This window comes from Microcaecilia unicolor, chromosome 13 (genome assembly GCF_901765095.1).
Source record: "Microcaecilia unicolor chromosome 13, aMicUni1.1, whole genome shotgun sequence".
NCBI lineage: Eukaryota > Metazoa > Chordata > Amphibia > Gymnophiona > Siphonopidae > Microcaecilia > Microcaecilia unicolor.
This window is the reverse complement of record NC_044043.1, coordinates 31,680,987-31,704,176: the sequence shown is the minus strand read 5'-3', so window position 1 is coordinate 31,704,176 and position 23,190 is coordinate 31,680,987. Positions and strand designations below refer to the sequence as shown.

The following is a 23,190-nucleotide window of genomic DNA, read 5'->3' as shown; positions in this document are numbered from 1 at the left end:
TGAAAACTCATGACATAAAATTCCAGCCCTAAAGAAGCATAAAGAAACTACTGCTATGTCTTCTCCTGTGTGTGTGTGTGGGGGGGGGGGGGATTTTGAACCTGAATCCCCAGAATCCTGCTCTACAAACTTGCCTCGAGACACCACTGTATCTGAAAACAAAGTTGTACTTTGTCCCCTGTTACAAAAGCAAAAATGCACTATGACGACCTCTGTAAAGCTCTTCAAGCCACCTCCAATCTATGCAAACTTACCTTGACCTCAATGAAGTCTGGTTTGCCAATGGATACTAGATCGGCATATGCTTTGAGTTCATCCACATTCCAAGCTTTCACCAGGGTCAGTCTGTACACAGTGCGCTGTTGCTGAAGACAGAAAATGGGTGGGGGGGAAAGAGTTGGTTAGTACTTAAATCTATTTGGAGAAAGAACTTCCACAAATTCCTACGCAGCAACTCTATAAATTGGTGCCAAATTTTAGGTGCCACAAAGGGCTGACCTTAGCTCCAATTCTATAATGGCTTAAGGGTGCATCTCAGCAAAATGGTGTACCTCAATATAATGTTTAAATCTTAACAATGTAGCTAATACAAGTCCATAGTTAACCTAGAATACACAAGAACTCCCAAGAGTTTTATATCTGAGGAGTCTCTAAGAAAGCTGGATTTCATTGAGGCATAGCTTGTAGACGGTTTCTGACAGACAGCAAAAAAGAGAGGTTCCAAAAGTACACAAAACAAAGCAGCAGACAAAGTACAAAAGGACCACCAGAACTGGAACAATGTTACAATTTTGAATGAAGTGGACCCGTTTTAATCTGAGTTTTAAAGAATGTTAATCTAGTGTATTATGGAATGTTCATCATTCTCAACACAAAGCATAAAGGCATAAATATGTTTTTATACATTTTTATATTTTTAAATTATATGTATTAACAGTTTTTATAAAATGACAGTCTGGGTTATTTCTAACTTAAAGGAATAATTGATTGGTAAGACATACAGATTTCAACACACTTTTTCTGGTTCACTTTGTCATGTTGAGCATTTACATAGAATAAACACATACCATCACTTTACATGTAAGCATGTACTTTCACCTTTTCATTAGATACTATACATGTATATTTATGATTACCATCATCTTCTCTGTTATTCTTGATAACAATTTTATATATTTCTATATGCATGGACACAAGCACGTAGCTATAAAAAATACTTGTATGAATTTCACATCATGATTTGACACTATAATTGTATATTTATATTGTTTATTATCATCACATATGTATACTTTAATATGAATGGACACAACTTTGGAGGAAAGGACAAACAGGGGTGACATGATACAGACATTGAAATATTTGAAAGGTATTAATCCGCAAACAAACCTTTTCTGGAAGCGGGAAGACGGTAGAACTAGAGGACTTGAATTGAGGTTGAAGGGGGGCAGACTCAGGAGTAATGTCAAGAAGTATTTTTTCACAGAAGGGTGGTGGATACAAGGAATGCCCTCCCGTGGGAGGTGGTGGAGATGAAAACGGTAATGGAATTCAAACGTGCGTGGGATAAACACAAAGGAATCCTGTTTAGAACGAATGGATCCATGGAATCTTAGCGGAGATTGGATGACGACGACGGTTACTGGGAAGCAAAACCGGTGCTGGGCAGACTTCTACGATCTACGCCCTGATTGTGACTGAATAGATAGGGATGGCCTTGAGTGTAAATTTTAAGGGGCTTCAATGTTAGCTTCAGAACTTACTACAAGAACAATAGTGGGCAGACTTCTACGATCTGTGCCCTGAGAAAGGCAAGGAGAAATCAAACTCGGTACATATAAAGTATCACATACCATGTAAAATGAGTTAATCTTGTTGGGCAGACTGGATGGACCGTAAGGTCTTTATCTGCCGTCATTTACTATGTTACTCTTTGGGGTTCTACTGGGATTCCAGAATCTTGTAACTCTTTAGGATTCCAGAATCTTCTGAACTTTTAGTACAAGAACAGTCTGTGCCCTGAGAAAGGCAAGCACAAATCAAACTCGGGTATACATATAAAGTATCACATACCATGTAAAATGAGTTTATCTTGTTGGGCAGACTGGATGGACCGTTCAAGTCTTTATCTGCCATCATTTACTATGTTACTATTACAGAATATTAGTGCAAAGCTCCACTGGTGTACCAAATGATAGGTGCGCCTACTTACAGTGGGTCAATGGATGGCATAACTGGTCATGCCTAAGTGTGCCATTCAATGCACACAACTGATAGTATTCTATAAGTTGCGAGCATTGCTTGGTGCTAAACCCATGACATGCCCATGATCCACCCAAACATATACCCTGTGAAAGCTGCGTGCTAAGGGGTCCTTTTACTAAGGTGCACTAATGGATTTAGCATGCGCTAAATGATAAGATGCCCAATATATTCCTACAGGTGTCTTATAATTTTAGTAAAAGGACCCCTAAGTTATTTAGGCAAACTGTTTATAGAATAGCACAGTATTTATGCACATATCTGCCAATTATTGGTGTCAATCGTGTGTAACCTACTATGTTATAAACTAGATCTATCTGTACAGGTTTTAATTCAGTATTGTAGTGAAGGGCTTCATATACTTGATTGACCCCTTTATTCTCTCTGTCTTATATTTCAGGATCTTTTGTGAAGGAGATGCAGAGCTTATTGGTCAAAGTGCAAAATCAAGGCTTTAATCTTCATGCTATACCATGCCGAAGTACAATTTAAAGTTTCTGCTGCAAAATTAGGCATGCAACATCTTTGAACTGTTAACTTCAAAGTGTGCAGTTAGTGAACTGGACAAATACATTCTGTTGTTTAAAGACTAACAAATCAATCTCATGCACTTGTCTAGTGGCTGTGAAAGGGTTCTATGTGGTTACCAGAAGTGAAAGGGATAATGAGAATTTCCAAAGAGGGGAAAAAAAACTATGTTTCTACAGGTTAACAGATAATCTAATTTATTATAGCTCTTAAACAGGCAAGTAAATGTATGGAACCTTACAACAATAAAACCTAAATAATAACTAAAAATGCATATTAAAGCTTTCATGGTTATAAGCACCGGGGTCAGCTTTGTTACAAAAACACAGAATCTGATAACTTATAAGACCATTAGGGCAGTGCTTCTCCCTTCTCAACCCAGTCCTTGGGGCATATTCAACCAGTGAGTTTTCAGGATATCCACAATGAATATGCATGAGATAGGTTTGTGTACCAAGGATGCAGAGCATGCAAATCTATCTCATGCATATTCATTGTGGATATCCTGAAAACTTCACTGGCTGTATATAGCAGCCAAAACAGGAAGATCATACTCCACAAATAAGTTCCTCCAAAGATCAAACAGTGGAGAAGCAAAGCAAAGCAAAACAACAAAAACCACACAGCAGCGTGCAAACATATAAAAGTCCTTTACTCAGTTCCTCGGAAACTATACCACTTAAGAAAAACATTGAATGCTATATTAGAAACTGTTAAATCAGCAATTTCCAAAGAATAGTTATGCAAAGTACTCTATTATTTTTTTTAACCTTGATAAAACACAAGCACAGTATGCCACAGCTCTAGTCTGTATACAGTGGCATTAAACCTTTAACACCGTATTAACCTGAGTTTGCTAAATTCAGTGTGGTAATTGGATAGTTTTATAGTAATTTTGGCTTGGGATATAGAACACCATACCCAGAGTTTTTATAGACTCTTGGATCCCTGGGCCGAAACACAGTCCGTGTTGGATCCTGGAATAACTGTGGTTTTTGGTTTTTTGCTTTGCTTGTCCTTCGGTTGGCTCTGAAATATATGCCAGCTGGATCTGTGGCTTTCTCCTTGCTTCTGTACCACTAGGAATTCTCTATGCTTAGCCAAGTCTCTCTTTATGCCTTTTATCCCCCTCATTCTATAATCTCATGTATACAATGTTATGCTTAGTGCCAGTTATGTGCATAACAATTAATAAATTAGGTGCTAATTGGCATTAGCTACCTATAATTGGTTATAACTGGAGTTCCTTGGTACTAATTGCCACTAATTTGCAGTTATGCAAGTAATTACACTTACAGGCAGAAGATCAAAAGCCTCGCGCTGTTCCAAACAGCGCTCTAAAATAGCGCTGGAACAGCACTGGGCGCTATTAGACCTATGATCAGAGATGATGCATGCAAATTTAAGCAGCGCAATTATCTCTGATTATGGGGTAGAAGTGCAGGAGAATTGTGCCTGAGCATGCGCTCAGCACAATCCTCCTGCACTTGTTTGAAAGGTCTGGGCTGGAGACCAATGAAAAGAGAAGGATGCCCATCTTTAAATCGAAAGAAGGACGTCCTCAACTGCCCTGTTGCAGGGACGGCCAAATTTCAAGGGGGTGTCGGAGGTATAGCGACGGGGCAGTTGAGGATGTCCAAATTTTGGACGTTTCTGAAATCGGGCAGTTAAGGATGTCCAAAATTGGATGTTTCTATGAGAAAGACATCTTTCTCATAGAAACATCCAATTTTGGACGTCCTTAACTATCCCTTGCAGAAACGTCCAAAATTTGGACGTCCTCAACTGCCCTCGCTGGCAGGTTTGCTGTAGAGGGGAATGGGGGCCTGCCAGCATTCCTCCCCAATGATCTGCAAACCCTAACGGAGCTGGTGTAGGGTCGCTGATCATTGGGGATGAATGCGTTAAGCGCTGGTTAGCATGCATTTGCAAGCTACTTGTGCTAAGAGCCCTGTTTAGCATGCATTTGCATGCTACTTGTGCTAAGAGCCCTCGAAAACATTGTTTCACACGCTCAAGGGCTATGATCATGGGGCAGTAGCAAACGCCGGCGCTAGTATGGCGCTAACAGCCTCTAGCGCCTGTGTTTGCTTTTGATCATCTGCCTGTTAGTCATAATTCTATAACTTTAGCGCCTAACTGCTGGCGGTGGTATGAACGTGGGAGGGGCATGGGTAGGTCAGGGGCATGCCTGTACTTACTCACTAAGGTTATAGAATACTGTCGGTTAAGCGTGTAACTGACAGCATTGAGATATGAACATTCATGCCAGCCTTTGATAAGGTTTTAGGACGTGGTCGTGCCTAAAGTTAAGCACATAATATATGCAGACTTACCTTAGTATTCGATTACAGTAATTATGCACATAATTATTGTTAAAAAAAAATCTACACTTAGCACATATTTTAAGTGCCCTGAACAGAATTACCCCCTATATGTCACAGTCTTCTTGTCCATTAATTGATACTGCATACACTCGAACATAATCCAAGACTTCTGGCCCTTAAAAAAGGTCCAAAAATGGGAATCTTGGTTTATATTCGAGTCTCCTCATTCCCCAGTTACTGGCATTTTTCTTCCTCTACCCCTTGCAGTTACCAGCTTTAGCTTGCAGTTCCTTCCTCCTTCGGCCGACGCTGACAAAAGCTATGCACAGGGCTGCTGCAAGGCCTTCAGCGACTCTCGGAGAGGGCAGGAGAAGGCAGTCCTTGAGCATATGCAGATGCTCAAGGCCTTGCACTGGCTCAGTGCATAGCTTTTGTCTATGTATGTTGCAATTTAAAGCCAGTAACCATGGGGGGGGGGGGGGGGGGGAACAGGGTGGAGCAATAAAAATTCCAGTAACCACAGGGAGGGGATGTGTGGAGGAAGAAACGCCTGTCATCGGGTGGGGGAGAGTGGGAGTTATCATACATTTGAATATACCCCTACCCCAAGCTTATATTTAACTAACAGTTTCCCCCCTTTTTTTCGTGTGGGGGGGGAGAATTTATCTTTGCTCATACTTGAATAGGTTTATATTTGAGAATATTAAAAGTTTAACAACTACTATATACATACTAGAGATGTGGCATACTGTACATGTGTTTTATTGAGGCGTTCAAAAAAAAAAAAATAGAGTACTGTGCTCAACTATTCTTTGGAAATTGGTGATTTAACAGTTCCTAATATAGCATTCAATGTTTTTCTTAACTAAGTGTTATATTAGTTTCTGAGGAACTGTCCAAATTCTAAAACTTACTAGGAAAAAGTCTGTGGATGAGTACAGGGATAGCAGAAGATATCCTTTATCAGCTTTTTACGTTTATACTGAATGGGGCTAATGTAAATATTTGTTTCATTCAATCATATTTAAGCAGACTGAATATCTGTTGAAGAATATTTATATAAACATATTTTTAAAAAAATTCAAAGGAATTCTAGAAAAGGCTCTTGGGTGATCAATTATGCAGATACAATGGAATCAAAATGCAAGCATTAAAATTACTGCCATGGAATACTGAAAATGGGGGATGGTAATAAAAACAGCTGAAATATATTTGCAATACTTTGGATGCAAAGAAAGATGCACAGGTTATTCATTAAAAAAACAATATAATAATTCGGAATTGAATGGGCTTCTTCGCATTCAGCACACAGTAATTGGTAGAACTGCTTTCTAAAAGGAAACCTAAGTAAATAAAATAGCTCACAAGAAGGCAGATTTTAGATACGATATGGAGAGGGGAATTTAAATGTCCAATTAGGATGCTGAAAATTCCCACAGTATTTTACAAGAGGACTTGCCAAATGCACAGCCCCTAGTAAAATAGATGTAGGACTGCATATTGATAGCTCCCTATGTCTAGCGTGAGCGGCAATTTTTTAAAAAGCTGCACATGGGGGGAAAAAATGACTAACAGCACCCAATATGTGGATTGCTGCTTCCTGATCTGAATACAAACCCAATCCTGCAGCACCAACCTTCCCTCCTCCAATAGCAATTTCTGTTCTGATCCATCCAACTAACCTATGACTCTTATCTACACCTAACGCATCTGAAGAATCCCCAATCCTCCCAAGACATTCAATCCCCCTAGCATGAAAAACTTTTCAATTAACCTCCTCTTCCCCCCCCCCCCCTCAATATACAAAGGGCCCTGGGCAGGCCCTCTACCCTTGATCTCCCCCCTCCTACCCTGGCTCCTACCATGGTCTGATGTTTCCTGGTCTAGTGGGAACAGAAGTGATACACATTCAATCCCAGTCCTTCAACTCTGGGTTCAAAAATGGCCAACATGACCACTTGCTGTACTACCACTAGGGGTCACGCTGCCAAATAAGGGCAAAATGCCTCAGCTGCAATAAATACAAACATCCACATTTTATTTTATTATTGACATGAATTCTCCTTATAAGATGGGAAATCCCAATCAATATTATAGGCCCATCTTAACTATGCCCTTGCCACACCTCCTGGAAAACAAAAAAAATGGTGTGTATCACCACATGTAAATAGTCCCTTTCATTAAATGGCATTTATATATGTATCAGCAACCTTTGTTTCTTTGTGTTGGCTCAAAGACAGTGAAATTAGAAAAGGTACAGAGAAGAGCGACAAAAATGATAAAGGGTATGAGATGACTTCCCTATGAGGAAAGGCTAAAGCAGCTAGGGCTCTTCAGCTTGGAGAAAAGATGGCTGAGGGGAGATGTGATAGAGGTCTATAAAATAATGAGTGGCATGGAATGGATGGACGTGAATCACTTGTTTACTGTTTCCAAAAATACTAGGACTAGGGGGCACGCAATGAAGATACAGAGCAGTAAATTTAAAACAAATCGGAGAAAATATTTCTTCATTCAACGTGTAATTAAACTCTGGAATTTGTTGCCAGAGAAAGTGGTAAAAGCAGTTAGCTTAGTGGGGTTTAAAAAGGGTTTGGCTAGCTTCCTAAAAGAAAAGTCCATAAGCCATTATGAAGATGGGAAAAATCAACTGCTTATTTGTAAGATAAGCAGCATAAAATGTATTGTACTGTTTTAGGATTTTGCCAGGTACTTGTGACCTGGATTGGCCACTGTTGGAAACAGGATGCTGGGTTTGATGGACCTTCGGTCTGTCCCAGTATAGCAACACTTATGTACTTATGTTCTAACCATTAGACTACAGCTCAAGGATGCCAATCTATAAGTGTAAATGCTGCTACTTTCAAGTGGGGATCCTTCTAAAATAACCATAGAAGCCTTCTTAAACATTAAATATACATACTCAGATAGCCTACCAAATACCGTGATTCTTAAAAGATGACAGAAAAATGTGTGTTATACTAGATACATGGAAGCTTGAGAGGTATATGAACGGACAGCAGCTATTCCTGAAGTCTCAACATCTGATGCTACTACTCACAAGCTTCAGACTTCCATTAATCCTACTTCCGTGTATAAAGGATCAAAACAACCAATGCTATGGCCAATATGTCTGTCTTCTCTACTCTCTTCTCTCATCATAATCCCAGTCCAAAGCAATCAGTTTACATCTCACACCTCTTCTCAAAGAGAACTCATTTCACTCAAATTACAGAACCCATTATTACAGCTGTGTACTCACACTTCCCAAACATAGCTGTCTTTTTCAATAAGCTTTTGGTGACAGACTTGGGGGCTGACAAGTCCATATTTTACAGCCACAATCAGTTAGAATCCTATTCTCCATGGCTTTACAGAGAACTTGGTTACTCCCTCCTTTTAAACTGATAATTTTGCTCAGGTTGCTAAAAATGAAAACAAAGGATACAAACCTTTTTAAAACCTCACTAAGCTAACTGCTTTTACCACATTCTCTGGCAACAAATTCCACAGTTTAATTACACATTGAATGAAGAAATATTTTCTCTGATTTGTTTTAAATTTACTACTTTGTAGCTTCAATGCATGCCCCCTAGTCCTAGTATTTTTGGAAAGAGTAAACAAGTGATTCACTTCAACCCGTTCCAATCCACTCATTATTTTATATACCTCTATCATATCTCCCCTTTTCTTTAAGCTGAAGATCCCTAGTCGCTTTAGACGTTCCTCATAGGGAAATCGTCCCATCCCCGTTATCATTTTTGTTGCACTTCTCTGTACCTTTCCTAATTCCACTATATCCTTTTTGAGATGTGGTGACCAGAATTGCACACAGTATTCGAGGTGAGATCGCACCATGGAGCGATCCAAAGGCATTATGTCCTCATTTTTGTTTTTTCATTCCTTTCCTAATATTACCTAATATTCTATTTGCTTTCTTAGCCGCCACCGCACACTGAGAACAGGGTTTCAATTTATCATCAATGATGACACCTAGATCCCTTTCCTGGTTGGGTTCGGGTTCCTCTTTCCCACATGCATCACTTTGCACTTGCTCACATTAAATGTCATCTGCCATTTGGATGCCCAGTCTCCCAGTCTTGTAAGGTCCTCTTATAATTTTTCACAATCCTCTCATGATTTAACAACTAGTTATTCCCATATCTAGATCATTTATAAATATGTTAAAAACAGTGGTCCCAACACAGACCCCTGGGGAACCTCACTATCTACCCTTCTCCATTGAGAATACTGACCATTTAACCCTACTCTCTGTTTTCTATCCTTTAACCAGTTTTTAATCCAAAATAGAACAGTATCTCCTATCCCATGAATCTCCAATTTCCTCAGGAGTCTTTCATGAGGTACACTGTCAAATGCATTTTGAAAATCCAGATACACAATACTGACTATCTCACTCCTTCAAAGAAATGTAGAAGATTGGAGAGGTTAAGATTTTCCTTCACTAAATTCATGTTGGCTTTGTCTCATTAATCCACGCTTTTGAATATGCTTTGTAATTTTGTTCTTTATAATAGTCTCTACCATTTTGCCCAGCACCGACGTCAGACTCACCAGTCTGTAACTTTCTGGATCACCTCTGGAACCTTTTTTAAAAAAAAAATCGGCGTTACCTTGGCCACCCTCCGATCTTCCAGTACCATGCTTGATTTCAAAGATAAATTGCAAATTCATTTTTCAATTCTGTCAGTACTCTGGGATCAATACCATCCGGTCCAGGTGATTTGCTACTCTTCAATTTGTCAAATTGCCCTATTACATCTTCCAGGTTTACAAAGATTTGATGCAGTTTCTCTGACTCGTCAGCTCTGAATACCTTTTGTGGCACTAGCATCTCTCCCAAATGTTCCTTGGTGAAGACCGAAGCAAAGAGCCAATTTAAACTCTCTGCTATGGCTTTGTCTTCCCAGAGTACCACTTTTACCCATCAGTCATCTACTGGTCCAACTGATCCTTTTGCCATTTGCTTGCTTCTACTATACCTAAAAAAGGTTTTACTATATGTTTTTGCCTCCAACGCAGTCTTCTTTTTCAAAGTTTCTCTTTGTCTTCTTTATCAGCGTTTTGAATTTGACTTGCCATTCCTTGTGCTATTTCTTATTATCTTCAGTCGGTTCCTTCTTTCATGTTCTGTAGGATTTTCTTTTACCTCTAATAGCTTCATCACCTCACTTTTTAACCATGCTAGTTATTGTTTGATCTTCCTTCTTCCATTTAATACATGGAATATAACTGGCCTGGGTTTCCAGGATGGTATTTTTGAACAACATTCACGCCTGATGTAAAGTTTTGACCTTTGCAGCTGCTTCTAAGCTTTTTTTTCACAGTTCTTCTCATTTTATCATAGTCTCCTTTTTGAAAGTTAAATGGTAATGTATTGGATTTCCTGTGTGTACTTACTCCAAAGCCGATATCAAATCTGATCATATTATGATCACTGTTATCAAGCGGCCCCAGCACCATTACCTCCTGCGCCAGATCATGAGCAGGAGGTAATATATAACAACACTCGAAGACTGCAGTCTATTGACTATCCCCAACCAACCTGAAAGAGCTTGAGATACTCTACCAAGAAGAACAGACAAGAGCCGCACCATTCCATTATGCAAGCTGGTAGACACTTATCTGAAACAACTCATGGCTGTCACTGCTGCAAAGGGAGTGTCACCTAGAACTGAATGAAGGGGTGTGAAACCTTAAATAAATACTTTGCATCTCTTTGTCTCTCATTTTTCTATACCACTTTTCTTGGAAAGCAACAAGGTAGTTTACAACCGTAATATCACTAAATAAAATTATAAAGTACTCATTTAAAAGAAACCTCAAAGAGCCAAAGTTTACTTCTTTTTTTTTTTTTTTTTTGAAAAACAACAATTTCATTAAGCAAGATTTTTTGGCTTCTGATTTGTAATGATGTTTTGAATATTTCTGTAAACTGGTCTGCAAAAACACTCCTACACTCTCAAACTAGTATTTTAATGCATTTTTAGACAGCAAGCATGTAAAGACTTGCAAAGCACTGTATATTAATACAACTTGTAATGTATTAACATAGTTAGTAATGGATCCAAGCATAGGCATAAAAAAAAAAAGTGTCTTCCACAAATGGCAAGTTTAACCTTTTAGTGGGTCCTAGGCAAACAAGTATACTGGGACCTCATTATAAATATTAAAACTCCGACAAACAGGGCAAGTGTGGTTCTGACTACAGAGGAAAACCAACAGAGGGAAAGAAGCAGCAGCATGTAAGAAGCGCTGCTTGCCAGCTCCTTCTGTGAGCTGGATAAAAATGCAGAGGAGATGAGAAAGACAGACAGACCCCCTACAGGGAACGGTGGCAGCTCAGGCCCACTCCCCTTCTCCTCTTTCTATCAGAAGCTGACTTACCAGTACACAAGTTTGCCTTTGGAGCAACTGGAATGGCACATCTGAAGGCACCCATCCTAAACACTTCGGCCCTAGGCATATGCCTAGTTTGACTTTGCCTTACCCTGCTTCATACAGTCCATTTTTTAAAAAGTTGCATTAAATATATCCTCTGGTCTACCATTTGTACATTAGAATGCAATGTGCCATAATGAAAAACACACTCAAAATGTAAATTATCCCCTTTTGTTCCAGTATGAATTTCAGAAATAAGTAATGTTTCAGAGATACAGAAAAAGAAAGTAACAAACAAGTTAATGCATCTTAATGCAGCAGTCATAATCATGAAATAAATTAGGATAGCGCTCGAGAGCTCAAAAATGGAACACATAGAAATCAGCCTTTATAACTTCAATTTAAGTTTTGTTTCCTGTTTCAAAAGGCCAATTTCGCTTGATAACAAACTCATTGTATGCTCCAAGCAGCCTCCTAAGCAATTGCCAATGTCAAAATAAACCAGGCTACTGCTCTCTGCCTTAAAAATAAAAAAAAATTATTACTCTTGGCCAAAATTCTTACAGCAACCCAAGGCAATGTTACAAAGACACTTCAACGCAAGGAAATCAAACATATTTTAATGTCGGGCCACAGTGGAACAAAATTTTGTAAATTTAACTGGGACGAACATATAAGATTATGTAAAATTTCATTTAACTTTACAAACTTATTTTCTAACAAACACTGTGTTCCCAGTTAACTTATTTGGTCCTTTCTGTGGGGATTGGGTGAAGGAACTAATCTTAGTGAGAAGGGAGAAAGGGAAAAGAAGTAGAGGAAGACATCTGAAGGATGACTAGATGGTAGATGGGTGAGGGAGGATCTCAGAGAAGGGAAAAGGAGAAGGGATTTCAAGCAATGGGGAGGCGAGATCTGAGGAGGGGGCAGAAGAGGACAGGTGATGAATGCATGATATAAGTGAGGACTAGAGGAATCAAAGAATAAAAAACAGACAGGAGAGGGAATGAGGTCAAGAAAGGGGAGCAAGGATGCAACAAGATGGGACCTGGGTTCCAGCAGGATAGTTCAACTCATGCTGTATAGTAGACCTGCCAAGTCTCCCACATTCACCAGCAGACTCCGGTTTTTGCAGGTCATCTCTCACACTCCCACTGGGGAGTGAAGATCTCCCATTGAGCCAGGAGCCTAGTTACCATTGAGTGGGCCTGGCAAAATGGCCAGGGCTGCTCAATGGTAGGGGCTGCTTGCTGCCCTTTCCTCTCCATTCCATCTGCCTTCGTTGACCATGACCCACTTCCCCCCCCCCCCCCCCACCCCAGTGTCTAATATCACTGTACCCCCCCCCCCCCCCCCACACACACACACAGTGGATCCAACATCTCCCTGCACCCTCCTCTCCCCCCACATGGGCCCAGCATCTCCTTCTGCCATCATGCGGGTCCTTTCTCCCCACAGCCCTCTGAGGCTGGCCAAGGTAGTGCTGTAATCAGGCTGCATGTGGCCAGCCCACCAGGGCCTTTCCTCTGCTGTGTCTGCCTCTTTTTTTTTTTTATTTATTTGCATGAAGTCTTTATTGAACAGGACAACGATACAATATTGCCTCATACATATCAAACAAAGTGAACTACCAATATTTTTTTTTTAAATTTTTTATTTATACATTTTAATTATTACATCAAGCATAAATCTTGAATACAGCAAAGATGATATATTAGTTTCTACAGTTACAAGAAAAAGAAAGAAAAAACAAATAGGCAAATTCTTTAAAACTAAATATTCATCTTCAGTCCACAATACATGGGGAGCCCATACTAAACTTAAGGAAAACTTAATAAATCAGAAATCCAATTCCTAATTAGAAATTATACGGTTGATGATAGCAGTCAGGTATTTTAAATCTTCATGGAGTTGAAGTTGTTACAGTTATTGGAGCTGGAGGCAAGGAATCTCTCAGTCTAGCCTCTATGAAGGCATTTAGTTGTTTTGCCTCAAAGAATACATATTTCACTGATTTAAATTTTATTACACACTTGCACGGAAAGTTTAGCCAAAAGAGTGCTCCAAGTTGTAATGCCTTCGGCCTTAATTTAAGAAATTCTTGCCTTTTTCTTTGGGTCGCCCTGGAGATATCAGGATACATTCTAATTCGAGTACCTAAGAAATCTTGATTTTTATTTAGGAAATATTGTTTGAGTATCCAATCTCTGTCCGGCTGTAGTATGAAAAATACTTTAAGAGTTGCAGTTGTTACACCAACATTCTCGCCTTCAATTATTTGTGTTAAATCCAAATTCAGATCTAAAGACTCTGGCAAAGGGACCTCCTTAACCACCTGTGTTAATAGTTTTTTTCGATAAGGTTCTATGTAGTAAATCTTAGATATCGGTGGATGAGATTTTTCCGGGATCTTTAAGTTCTCAGTTAAGTATTGTTTGAAGGTTAACAATGGTGAGATAGCAAACTGCTTAGGAAAATTTGTTAGTCTCAAAATATTTGATCGTTGGTAATTTTCTAATATCTCAATCCTATTTTGCAGGTAAATATTTTCTTTAATCAGATTCATCTGAATTTGTTGAGAGTTTTGTGTGGCTGTAAAGTTATTTTCCATATCCTTACCCAAAGAAATTAATTTAGTCTCTATTTCAGATATCTTTCCAATATCTGAATTACACTTCTGGGTAAATTGTATTAGTTTCTGGGTAAAAGAGGCTTCCAGACCCACAAGTGCCTCCCAAATGTTTTCCAAAGTAATCGTTTGAGGCTTAGGAGGTAAAAAAGACTTACTTGGAGATCCCAAGTCAGGAAAAGAGGAAAGTTCCGAGTATCCTCCTATTTCTCCGCGTTCTTCCTCAATCTCTTCTACTCCTCCGCTCGCTCCCGCTTCCATCGATGCGGGGCTTGTCGGCGTCTCTAACATCACTGCGGCGCCCGTGTCAGGAGACCCCGTCGAGACTTGCTCAGACGGCTTACTCTGAGCCGTAGTTGACGTTGGCGCCGGTATCGGAGGAGGAATTCTCACTTCGGGACTAAGAGTTGTCTCCGCCTCAAGCCGGGGGAGCGGGAGACCTCCCTCCGCTCCAACTGGCAGCGAGGATAGTCCCGAACTCATACCCGATAAGAGAAAGCGATCAATTGTTGCAGTCCTCGGCAGAACAGGAGTTACGGGTCCAGTTCTCTGTTTGCCTCGTCGTTTGGGCATTGTTTAAACAGGAAAAATGTAAGTAGCTGAACTGCAACAACCGGGACTGCTTTCTATGCATCTCATTCAGCCGCCATCTTGCTCCCCCTCTACTACCAATATTTTTAAACATGCAAATGTAAATTTCCTTATTCATTCCAATACACCATCCAATAACATCGTATTTGAACCTCTATAAACTTCAATGTTTTAAAGTACATTTTCTATAGTTTTACTTATCAATAAGACCTCCTTCCCCCCAACTACCCACCCTCCCCTGCCACCCACACCCTCCCAATCATTACCATATCTTTTTTTATACAGTTAACAGGTTAGACCATTATGCTTAATCTTTGGAAAACGGTTCCCAAATGGATTGCCATCTATTTAGCTGATGTTTTCTTTCAGCAAGCAAACGCTCCATCTCACAGATATATTTCAGCTTATGAAGCCATTTTTTGATTGAAGGGACCCCTGTCTGTTTCCAATGAGATGCTATGACTATCTTTGCTGCCCCTAATGCCTGCCGCACTAAGATCCGCTGATGCAGTTTTAAGCCCACCATCTTTGCAGTAAACAAGAAAAACTCAGGGGACCATGGAACTGCACATCCCACCCAATTCTGCAACCTGCTCTGAACTGATTTCCAGTATGCTCGTACTTTGATACAGCTCCACCACACGTGACCCATAGTCCCCTGCTGACCACATCCCCTCCAGCACAAGCCCGATGTACAAGGGAAAATGCGCCGGATACGGTCCGGAGTAAGATACCACCGAAACAATACCTTCACCGCATTCTCCTTAAGGGGCACATGTACAGACACACCTATCGCCCCCCTTTCTATTCTCTCCCACTCGGTCCCCTCCAGGGCCACACCCAGCTCCCGCTCCCAACTAGTCCTGTGTAGAGTATAACGAGCAACCTGCGCATTAATGCTTCTATATATACGGCCAATCAATCCCCTGGAAGAAACAGACTTAGCACAGATCTCTTCCAATTCTAATGTTTCCCGTAGAAAGACCTGACTGATCGCTTTTGTTGTAAGGAGATGTTTAAGTTGATGATATACGCAAATTCATCTCCATCCCCGACAGTGTATCGGGCCTGCAGCGTCGTAAATGACAATATTGAATCCTTTTCTATTAATTGGCCACAGGTCTTCAACCCCCCTTTATACCACCGTGTAAACGGTCCAACTTCAGTCCCAGGCAAGAACAATGGGTTGAATGCTATAGGTGACATCCTTGTAAGGACACATTGCCCCTTAGGAAATAGACTATCCCAATAGTGAAAGGTGACACACATGGACGGACACACCCCCTCCCCTATCTCCCGAAACTTCTTAGGCACCCACATAAGCGCCCCCAATGGCATCGATCCCAAGGAATGCTGTTCCATAAACACCCACTGTCTATCAGGGTATTCCTGGTACCATTCAATAGCAGCCTTCCCCTGGGCAGCCCTATAATACCAGATAAGATTTGGGTCACCTAATCCCCCTCTTTTCTTGTCTTGATAGAGAAGCTTACGTGCTAAACGCGGACGCCTGCCTGCCCAGACAAAACGCATTATGGAATCCTGTAAGGAAGCAAGGAAACGCCTGGGCATCATCACAGGCAGCGCTTGAAACAAGTATAGCAACCTCGGCAGCACGTTCATCTTAACTATTGCTATCCGCCCAAACCAAGAAAATTCCTGATCCCCCCATCTTTCCAGTTCTGCCTTTATCTTACTAACCAGTCCCATATAGTTAGCTGCGAATAGTTCAGAAAGATCAGATGGTATATTAACCCCCAGATATTTGATACGCTTAGATGCCCATCTGAAAGGAGTCGATGTTTTCAGAGAGGCCACTACATTTGTCGGGAGCGTAACATTCAACGCTTCTGACTTGGTCATGTTGACCTTAAACCCCGACACAGCTGAATAGTCCTTCATAAGGTGCATTAAAGTAGGGAAAGCGGTCTCAGGGCGAGTAACATACAACAAAATGTCGTCCGCAAAAAGGGCCATCTTATGCATAGTGTCCGCTATTCGGGCCCCCGAAATGCCCGGGTCTGCCCGCACTCTTGCTGCAAATGGTTCAATGACCATAGCAAACAATAGCGGCGAGAGCGGGCACCCTTGTCTTGTCCCTCTGTGCAAAGTAAACAGAGCGGAGTTACTCCCATTCACTCTGACACACGCCCTAGGAGCTACATAAAATGCCTTAATCCACCGCCTAAATTGGTCACCAAACCCCATAACCTCCAATACCTTATACATAAAAGGCCAGTGGACTCTATCAAAAGCCTTTTCAGCGTCTAGACTAAGAAGGCATAACGGCTTTTGGTTTCTCTTCGCAAAAAACATGAGGTCTAGAGTACGTCTAATATTGTCCATGGCCTTACGATGGGCCACAAATCCCACTTGATCTGGGTGAATGAGCGTCGGCATTATAGGTCCAAGTCTATTTGCCAGAACCTTTGCCAGAATTTTGACATCTGCATTCAGGACCGAAATTGGCCGATATGAACCACAATCCGCTGGGTCCTTGTCCGGCTTGGGCACCACCGCGATCCATGCCTCCATCATTGAAAGGGGCAACGCCCCTCCACCTCCCACCTGATTAAAGAGGTCTGCAAGCAACGGGGCCAGTTCAGGAGCAAACTTCTTATAAAATTCGTTGGGAAGCCCATCCAACCCAGGGGATTTATTTGCTGGTAGGCCTTTAATGGCCGTCTGTACCTCAAGTGACGTAACTGCCTCTTCAAGCAAATCCCTGTGACTACCTGCCAATGGAGATAGCGGACAATTCTCCAGATATTCCTCAATATCCTCCTTAGTTGGATGGATCTCCTGGGCATATAGTGTTGTGTAAAATTCCGCAAAACGATTACGGATCTGCTCAGATGTAAATAACTCCGTATTGTGCTCGTCACGCATTTTCTGCACCGTTCTATCTACTTTTTGCCTGTGCAATTTTATTGCAAGAAGCCGACCTGCCTTATTAGAGAATTCGTAAGCTCCCGCCTTATACTTTGCCTGCAACATACTAAGTTGTTCTGAGTAAATAGAGTCCAACTTCATCCGTTCCCCACTCAACTGTTGCATAGTCTGGGGTGACTTGTCTACCTTAAGCTGACCTTCAAGTTGACGTATGCGCTCCAGGCAGCGTGTTATTTGTTGCCTACGTATCTTTGCATGCTTACTAGCAATTTGCAAAAAGTAACCCCTGGAAACAGCTTTCAGAGCATCCCAAATAGTAGCAAGAGAGGGCCCTGAGTCTATATTGAGCTCCAGGTACTCTTGCAACATTGCTCGGTAACCCGCCTCCACCTCTGGCTCATACAGTAAACTGGTATTTAAAGTCCATCTCCTCTCTTTAGTTTCGGCTCTTATGGTTGGTAAGGTAACCCATATTGGAGCATGGTCTGAGATTGTTACGCTGCCCAGACCCGCTGATGGCCCCCTCTCTACCAATGCCACATCTACAAATATGTAATCTATGCGCGAGTATGAATCATGGACTCTGGAATGAAATGTGTAATCTTTATCCGCCATGTGTGTCAACCTCCACAAGTCTAGTGTTCCCAGGGAATGCACCATGGATTCTAAGGCTAGCGCCTCTTTCCTCCCTCCATCGATTTTAGGAGAACCAGATCGATCCAGGGCAGGGTTCATAACTGCATTGAAATCACCTCCCATTATTAACGAACCCCGTACAAACCCTGCCAAGGAGTTCTTCACCTTTGCAAAAAATTCTACCTGTCCAGAGTTAGGGGCATATACAGATGCTATCGTTAAGTCCACTTGCTTAATTTGAACATGCATAAAAATAAAGCGTCCTCCCGGGTCTTTCTTAACTGCCATTACCTGTGCCCCAACTGATGAATGAATCATAATTGCCACACCACAAGTTTTGGAAGCTTCAGTGGAAGCACAATAGACCCCAGAGTAACCCGAGCAGGAGAGAAGTTTTTCATGTCTACGCTGAAGGTGTGTCTCCTGCAAAAGGACCACGTGTGGTTTGAGCTGCTGCAGCTCTTTATATACTTTCTGCCTTTTTTGGGGCATATTAAGGCCCTTTACATTGTAAGACAATACTTTTAAGTCATTATTCATAAGTTAACTCAAAATGAACATGCTACCGAAATTTTTAGCTTTAACTATGCATTCCAAATAACTATATATTCAATCACTGTTTGTAGAACAGTCCTCCAGGTCATATCCACATTGTCTCTAACCTTTTCCCCTAACAACAATTCATCCCCCTCCCCCCTCCCTACCCTTCTACTCCACCCTCTTCCCACCTCTAACCTCCCATGGTATACCCCAATCCCCTCCATTCCACCCCTCTCCCTCCTTCCAGCCATCCACCAGACAATGCCTGCCGGCACTGAATGGGATTTATAGGGAAAGTAATACACTGGCCCAACTAACCACCCGTCCCCCCCCCCCTGCATCAATCCTACACCCACATCCTCTTTTATCCATCGCACATGTTCCCAACTCATCCAACACCCATCCACCACAGCGTTAATAATTACCACTGGTGCAGTGTCCAGAGTCCAAACTGCGTTACATGTCCCAAGGCTAGAATATTGCGCAAGTCCATTGCTACTCAAGCAAAATCAAGTCCCTCGCTTCGAAGACTTCTGCCCCACTCGCTTCCACTTCTGGAGCTTTGCTTGTGTAACTGGCGCCAATCCCATCGGTGGCGTTGCCGTTGCAGTTAACCCCGCTTCATGAAGGCTCTGCCATGCTTCCTGGACTCGGCGAAACCGGAGCCGTTTGCCTCTGAGCTCGAAACACACCGCGAAGGGAAAGCTCCAGCGATATGCAATCTTCTCTTTTTGCAAAATTTCAAGGACCGCCTTCATAGCCCTTCTTTGCGCCAGTGTATAATTCGATAGGTCCTGAAATACAGTGACCCTCGCCTCGTTGTACTCCAGAGTGTTGTTTTTTCGGGCCTGCTGCCAAACTCGCTCCTTAAAAGGATAGGAGGTGAAGCGCACCACTATGTCTCGTGGTCTGTTACCCGGAGCCTTGCCCAAGGACCGATGCGCTCGCTCGATCTGTAGCTCATTAGGGACGACAGTTTCGCCCAAAATCTGCTCGCACAAGGTATGTATAATGATAGGGACATCTTCTCCGCCTCCACTCTCCGGTACTCCACGGAATCGTAGGTTATGCCTACGACCCCGATTTTCGAGGTCGTCTAGTTTATACTGTAGGTCCTCTGCTTGTTCCACCAAACGTGACATTCGCGATTCCATCGCCACTGCTGTTTCAGCCTGTTCCTCCACTCGTTCCTCTAGAACCTCCACTCGCCCACCCAGCTCTCTCAGGTCTAGGCTAATGGCGTCCACGTGCTCCAGGATCTCCAAACGCGAGGCCTTAATTTCCTCCCTAATCGCCTCAAGGCACTTCGTTAAGTCCTTTGGATGATTTTTCTTTTTTACAACTGTACTTTGACGATCAACGTGGGAGGATGCAGTATCGGAGTCGGACGATCTCCGCGTTTCTGGGGACTCGCGGCGGGAAAGGCCCTTCGCCAACTGTCGGGTGGAATGCCGCTCCCCCTCTCGCTGCTGCGACCCCGGTGTTTTGCTCATCTTGTTCAGCAGTATCTACACTACCTGCCGGTGAGTCAAACTGCAATTTTTATAGTGGATGGGCCCGGATGGTAGGTCTATGGTGCAAGACAGTGCAGGAGCCAGAAGTTCAGGCAGCCATCTAGCTCCGTGACGTCACTTCCATCGTGTCTGCCTCTTTTGATGCCACTTCCTGTAGGAGAGAAAAGGTCCTGGCGGTTGGGCCGGTGTTAGACATTTCAGGGTCCAGGTCAAAACAAGGATGGCCATCCCCCCCAATCCTCCTTGCCCCTCCCAATCTCCCTACCCACTATAACTACTACACATACAATTACTTTAAATGACTTCAGAGACAAAACACAGACCTTCACCAAATGCAGAACAAGGGACCACAAATTAGAAATATGAAGGCCAGAATTGAACTGTGAACCCCAAGAAATTAAAACTTGGCAAATACTGCAACACTGGAAAAATAAAAACAGAAATGTGCTTCCCTTTGAACTGAACATAATACAAATACATCTGTGATACACATATCCCAAAGCTAACATATTCCAGTTAATAAATTCAAAATAAAACACCTTTATTGTCTGGAAGTTTTATTTTCCCCATCATGACTGTCCCAGTTTCTGTTTGCCTTCTGATAATTATCCTTGTAATGGCTGCTATCCATTTGTCTTTTCTCCTCTGTCCTGTCTTCTTCCAATCCCTCACTGCACTTGTCTCTGACATATCGATTTTTCCCTTTCAGCTATTTCCTCCCTAATTTTTTTTCTGCCTCACTGTCCACTCAATTTTCACCGTCTTTCTTACTGTTCTCCTCCTTTTTACATTTCAACTACCTATGAATTTTCGATCTCCTTCACTCATGCCCTAGTGCTTCCATTTTCCAACTCATTCCCCAGCCTCCTATTCTCTTTCATCTATGCCCCATTACCACATTTCTCCTCTCATTCATCTCCCTGCCACCAACCCCTTGGTCTCTCCCGCATGGTTCCACCATTTCCAGTAGGAGTAGTATAATGGTTAGTGCAGTGAGCTGAGATCCTAAGGAATTGGGTTCAATTCCCACTGAAGCTCATTGTGCCCCTGGGCAAGTCACCAAATCTTCCATTGCTTCTTACACTATGAACCCGCTAGGGACAGAAAAAATACCTGCATATAATGTGTACAGTGCTGCGTACTTCTAGTAGCGCTATAGAAATAAGTAGCAGTATCTCCCCTCCTTCTACTCTTACAGACCAGCAATTCTTTTCCCTCCCCTCATCCTTGCAGCCTGACATCTCCCTGTCCCTTTCCATCCACCCCGCATCTTCCTAACCCATCCACCTCCCTGTCTCTTTCCCTCCACATCTTCCTGACCCATCCATCTCCCTTTCCTCATGCCCCCCCTCCATGGTCCAGCATATCTCCCTTTTTCCTGTTTTTCCATCCCACTCCTCCTTTTCTTCTTTTTTTTTCTTCTATATTTCTCTTTTATTTCATCATCATCATCATCATCATCATCATCAAAAATACAGAAGAAACCTGTCTTCGCAAAAAACAACAATAGTCAAAAACAGCGAAGATGACGCAAAAAACGGAAAAAAGGAAAAGAGAAAGAACAAAAGAAAAAAAACCAAAGGTAAACAAAAGAACAGTGGAAAAAAGAAAATTATAAAAAGTGAAAAATACAAAATGCAGAAAAGGAAGAAAAAACTACCAGACCTTTAGGGGCTTATTTTCAAAACACTGAAACCATAGCATTAAATGCTAACATGGAAATTTCTAAAAAAAAGAATGGTCAGTAGAAGAAAAGAAAGAAGATTTAGAGCTTTTAAAAATCAAGAAAAATGCAAGCGGAGGTGTGCAGACATGTGCACATCGGTGAGTCCACTCTATGGAAGTAGATCAATGATGAATCAAACTTAAGGCAAGCAACAAGTGATTCTGATGCTGATTAAAGTCTCCAACGAAAATGGCTGACGCAAGCAAGCGATAGCTCCCTGGATAAAACAGTATTCACTTGGTTTACCCAAGAACAATCAGAAGGAACACCTGTCTCCGGAGAAATCAGGAGTCAAGCAGAAAAGCTAAAAAAGGAACTGGACTACCAGTGCGGGCTACAAGCAGAGGAAAAGGAATTTAAAGTGGCTTACCCAATTTAAAAAGAGGCATGGCATCCGTAAAGTTGCGATTTCCAAGGAAGTTTGATCGGCTGACACTCAGGCAGCTGATGATTATCCACCAAAGTTAAAAGCTATCATAGAAGAAGGTTATGTTCCAGACCAAATTTTACAATTGTGACGAGACAGAACTTTGCTATCGCATGCTTCCTGATCAAACACTGACCAGTAAATCTGCTGATTAAAAGGCGCAGGGTTTCAAATCAATGAAAGACAGAGTGACGCTGTTTTGTGTAAGACTGGCAAGCACAAAGTAAAACTGCTGTGCGTAGGGAAATCGAGGTCTCCATGGTGTTTCCACCACAAAAACAAATGCTAGAATTTTCTTACCATCACAGTAAAAACACATGGATGATTGCTGATATTTTTGCAGAGTGGTTTAATAAACATTTTTAGCCATCTATGCATGCACATTTAAAGATGAAAAACTTGAAATCTAAAGCAGTTCTACTTCTGGACAACTGCCCCGTCCATCCCTCAGAAGAAAACATTATCAGTCATGATAAGAAAATAAAGGTCAGTTATTTGCCGAAAAACACAACCACTGAAGTCCAACCTTTGGCCAAAGGTGTCATTTCAACATTCAAGATGCATTGTTGAAAATTTTTAATTAACTGATCATTGATGAGGAACTTGCTTCACAGAATGTCTGTAAAAGCTTTACACCACTGTTTTTGATCTAGCAGGGAGGATATGGGATGTAGTAACACAATCTACAATTGAAAAGTGCTGGGAGAGAGGGCTAC

The 23,190-nt window shown here is 41.8% G+C and overlaps 1 protein-coding gene across 2 annotated transcripts in view; it reads right to left on the bottom strand.

Moving 5' to 3' along the window:
- The window catches only part of LOC115456489 (S-adenosyl-L-methionine-dependent tRNA 4-demethylwyosine synthase-like), a 347,580-nt gene that overhangs the window by 115,684 nt on the left and 208,706 nt on the right, over window positions 1–23,190 (bottom strand). For both annotated transcript variants that reach the window (XM_030185600.1, XM_030185602.1), the window contains exon 14: window positions 255–365. In XM_030185600.1, the coding sequence (XP_030041460.1) occupies window positions 255–365 (111 nt within the window). The remainder of the gene's footprint in view (window positions 1–254; window positions 366–23,190) is intronic.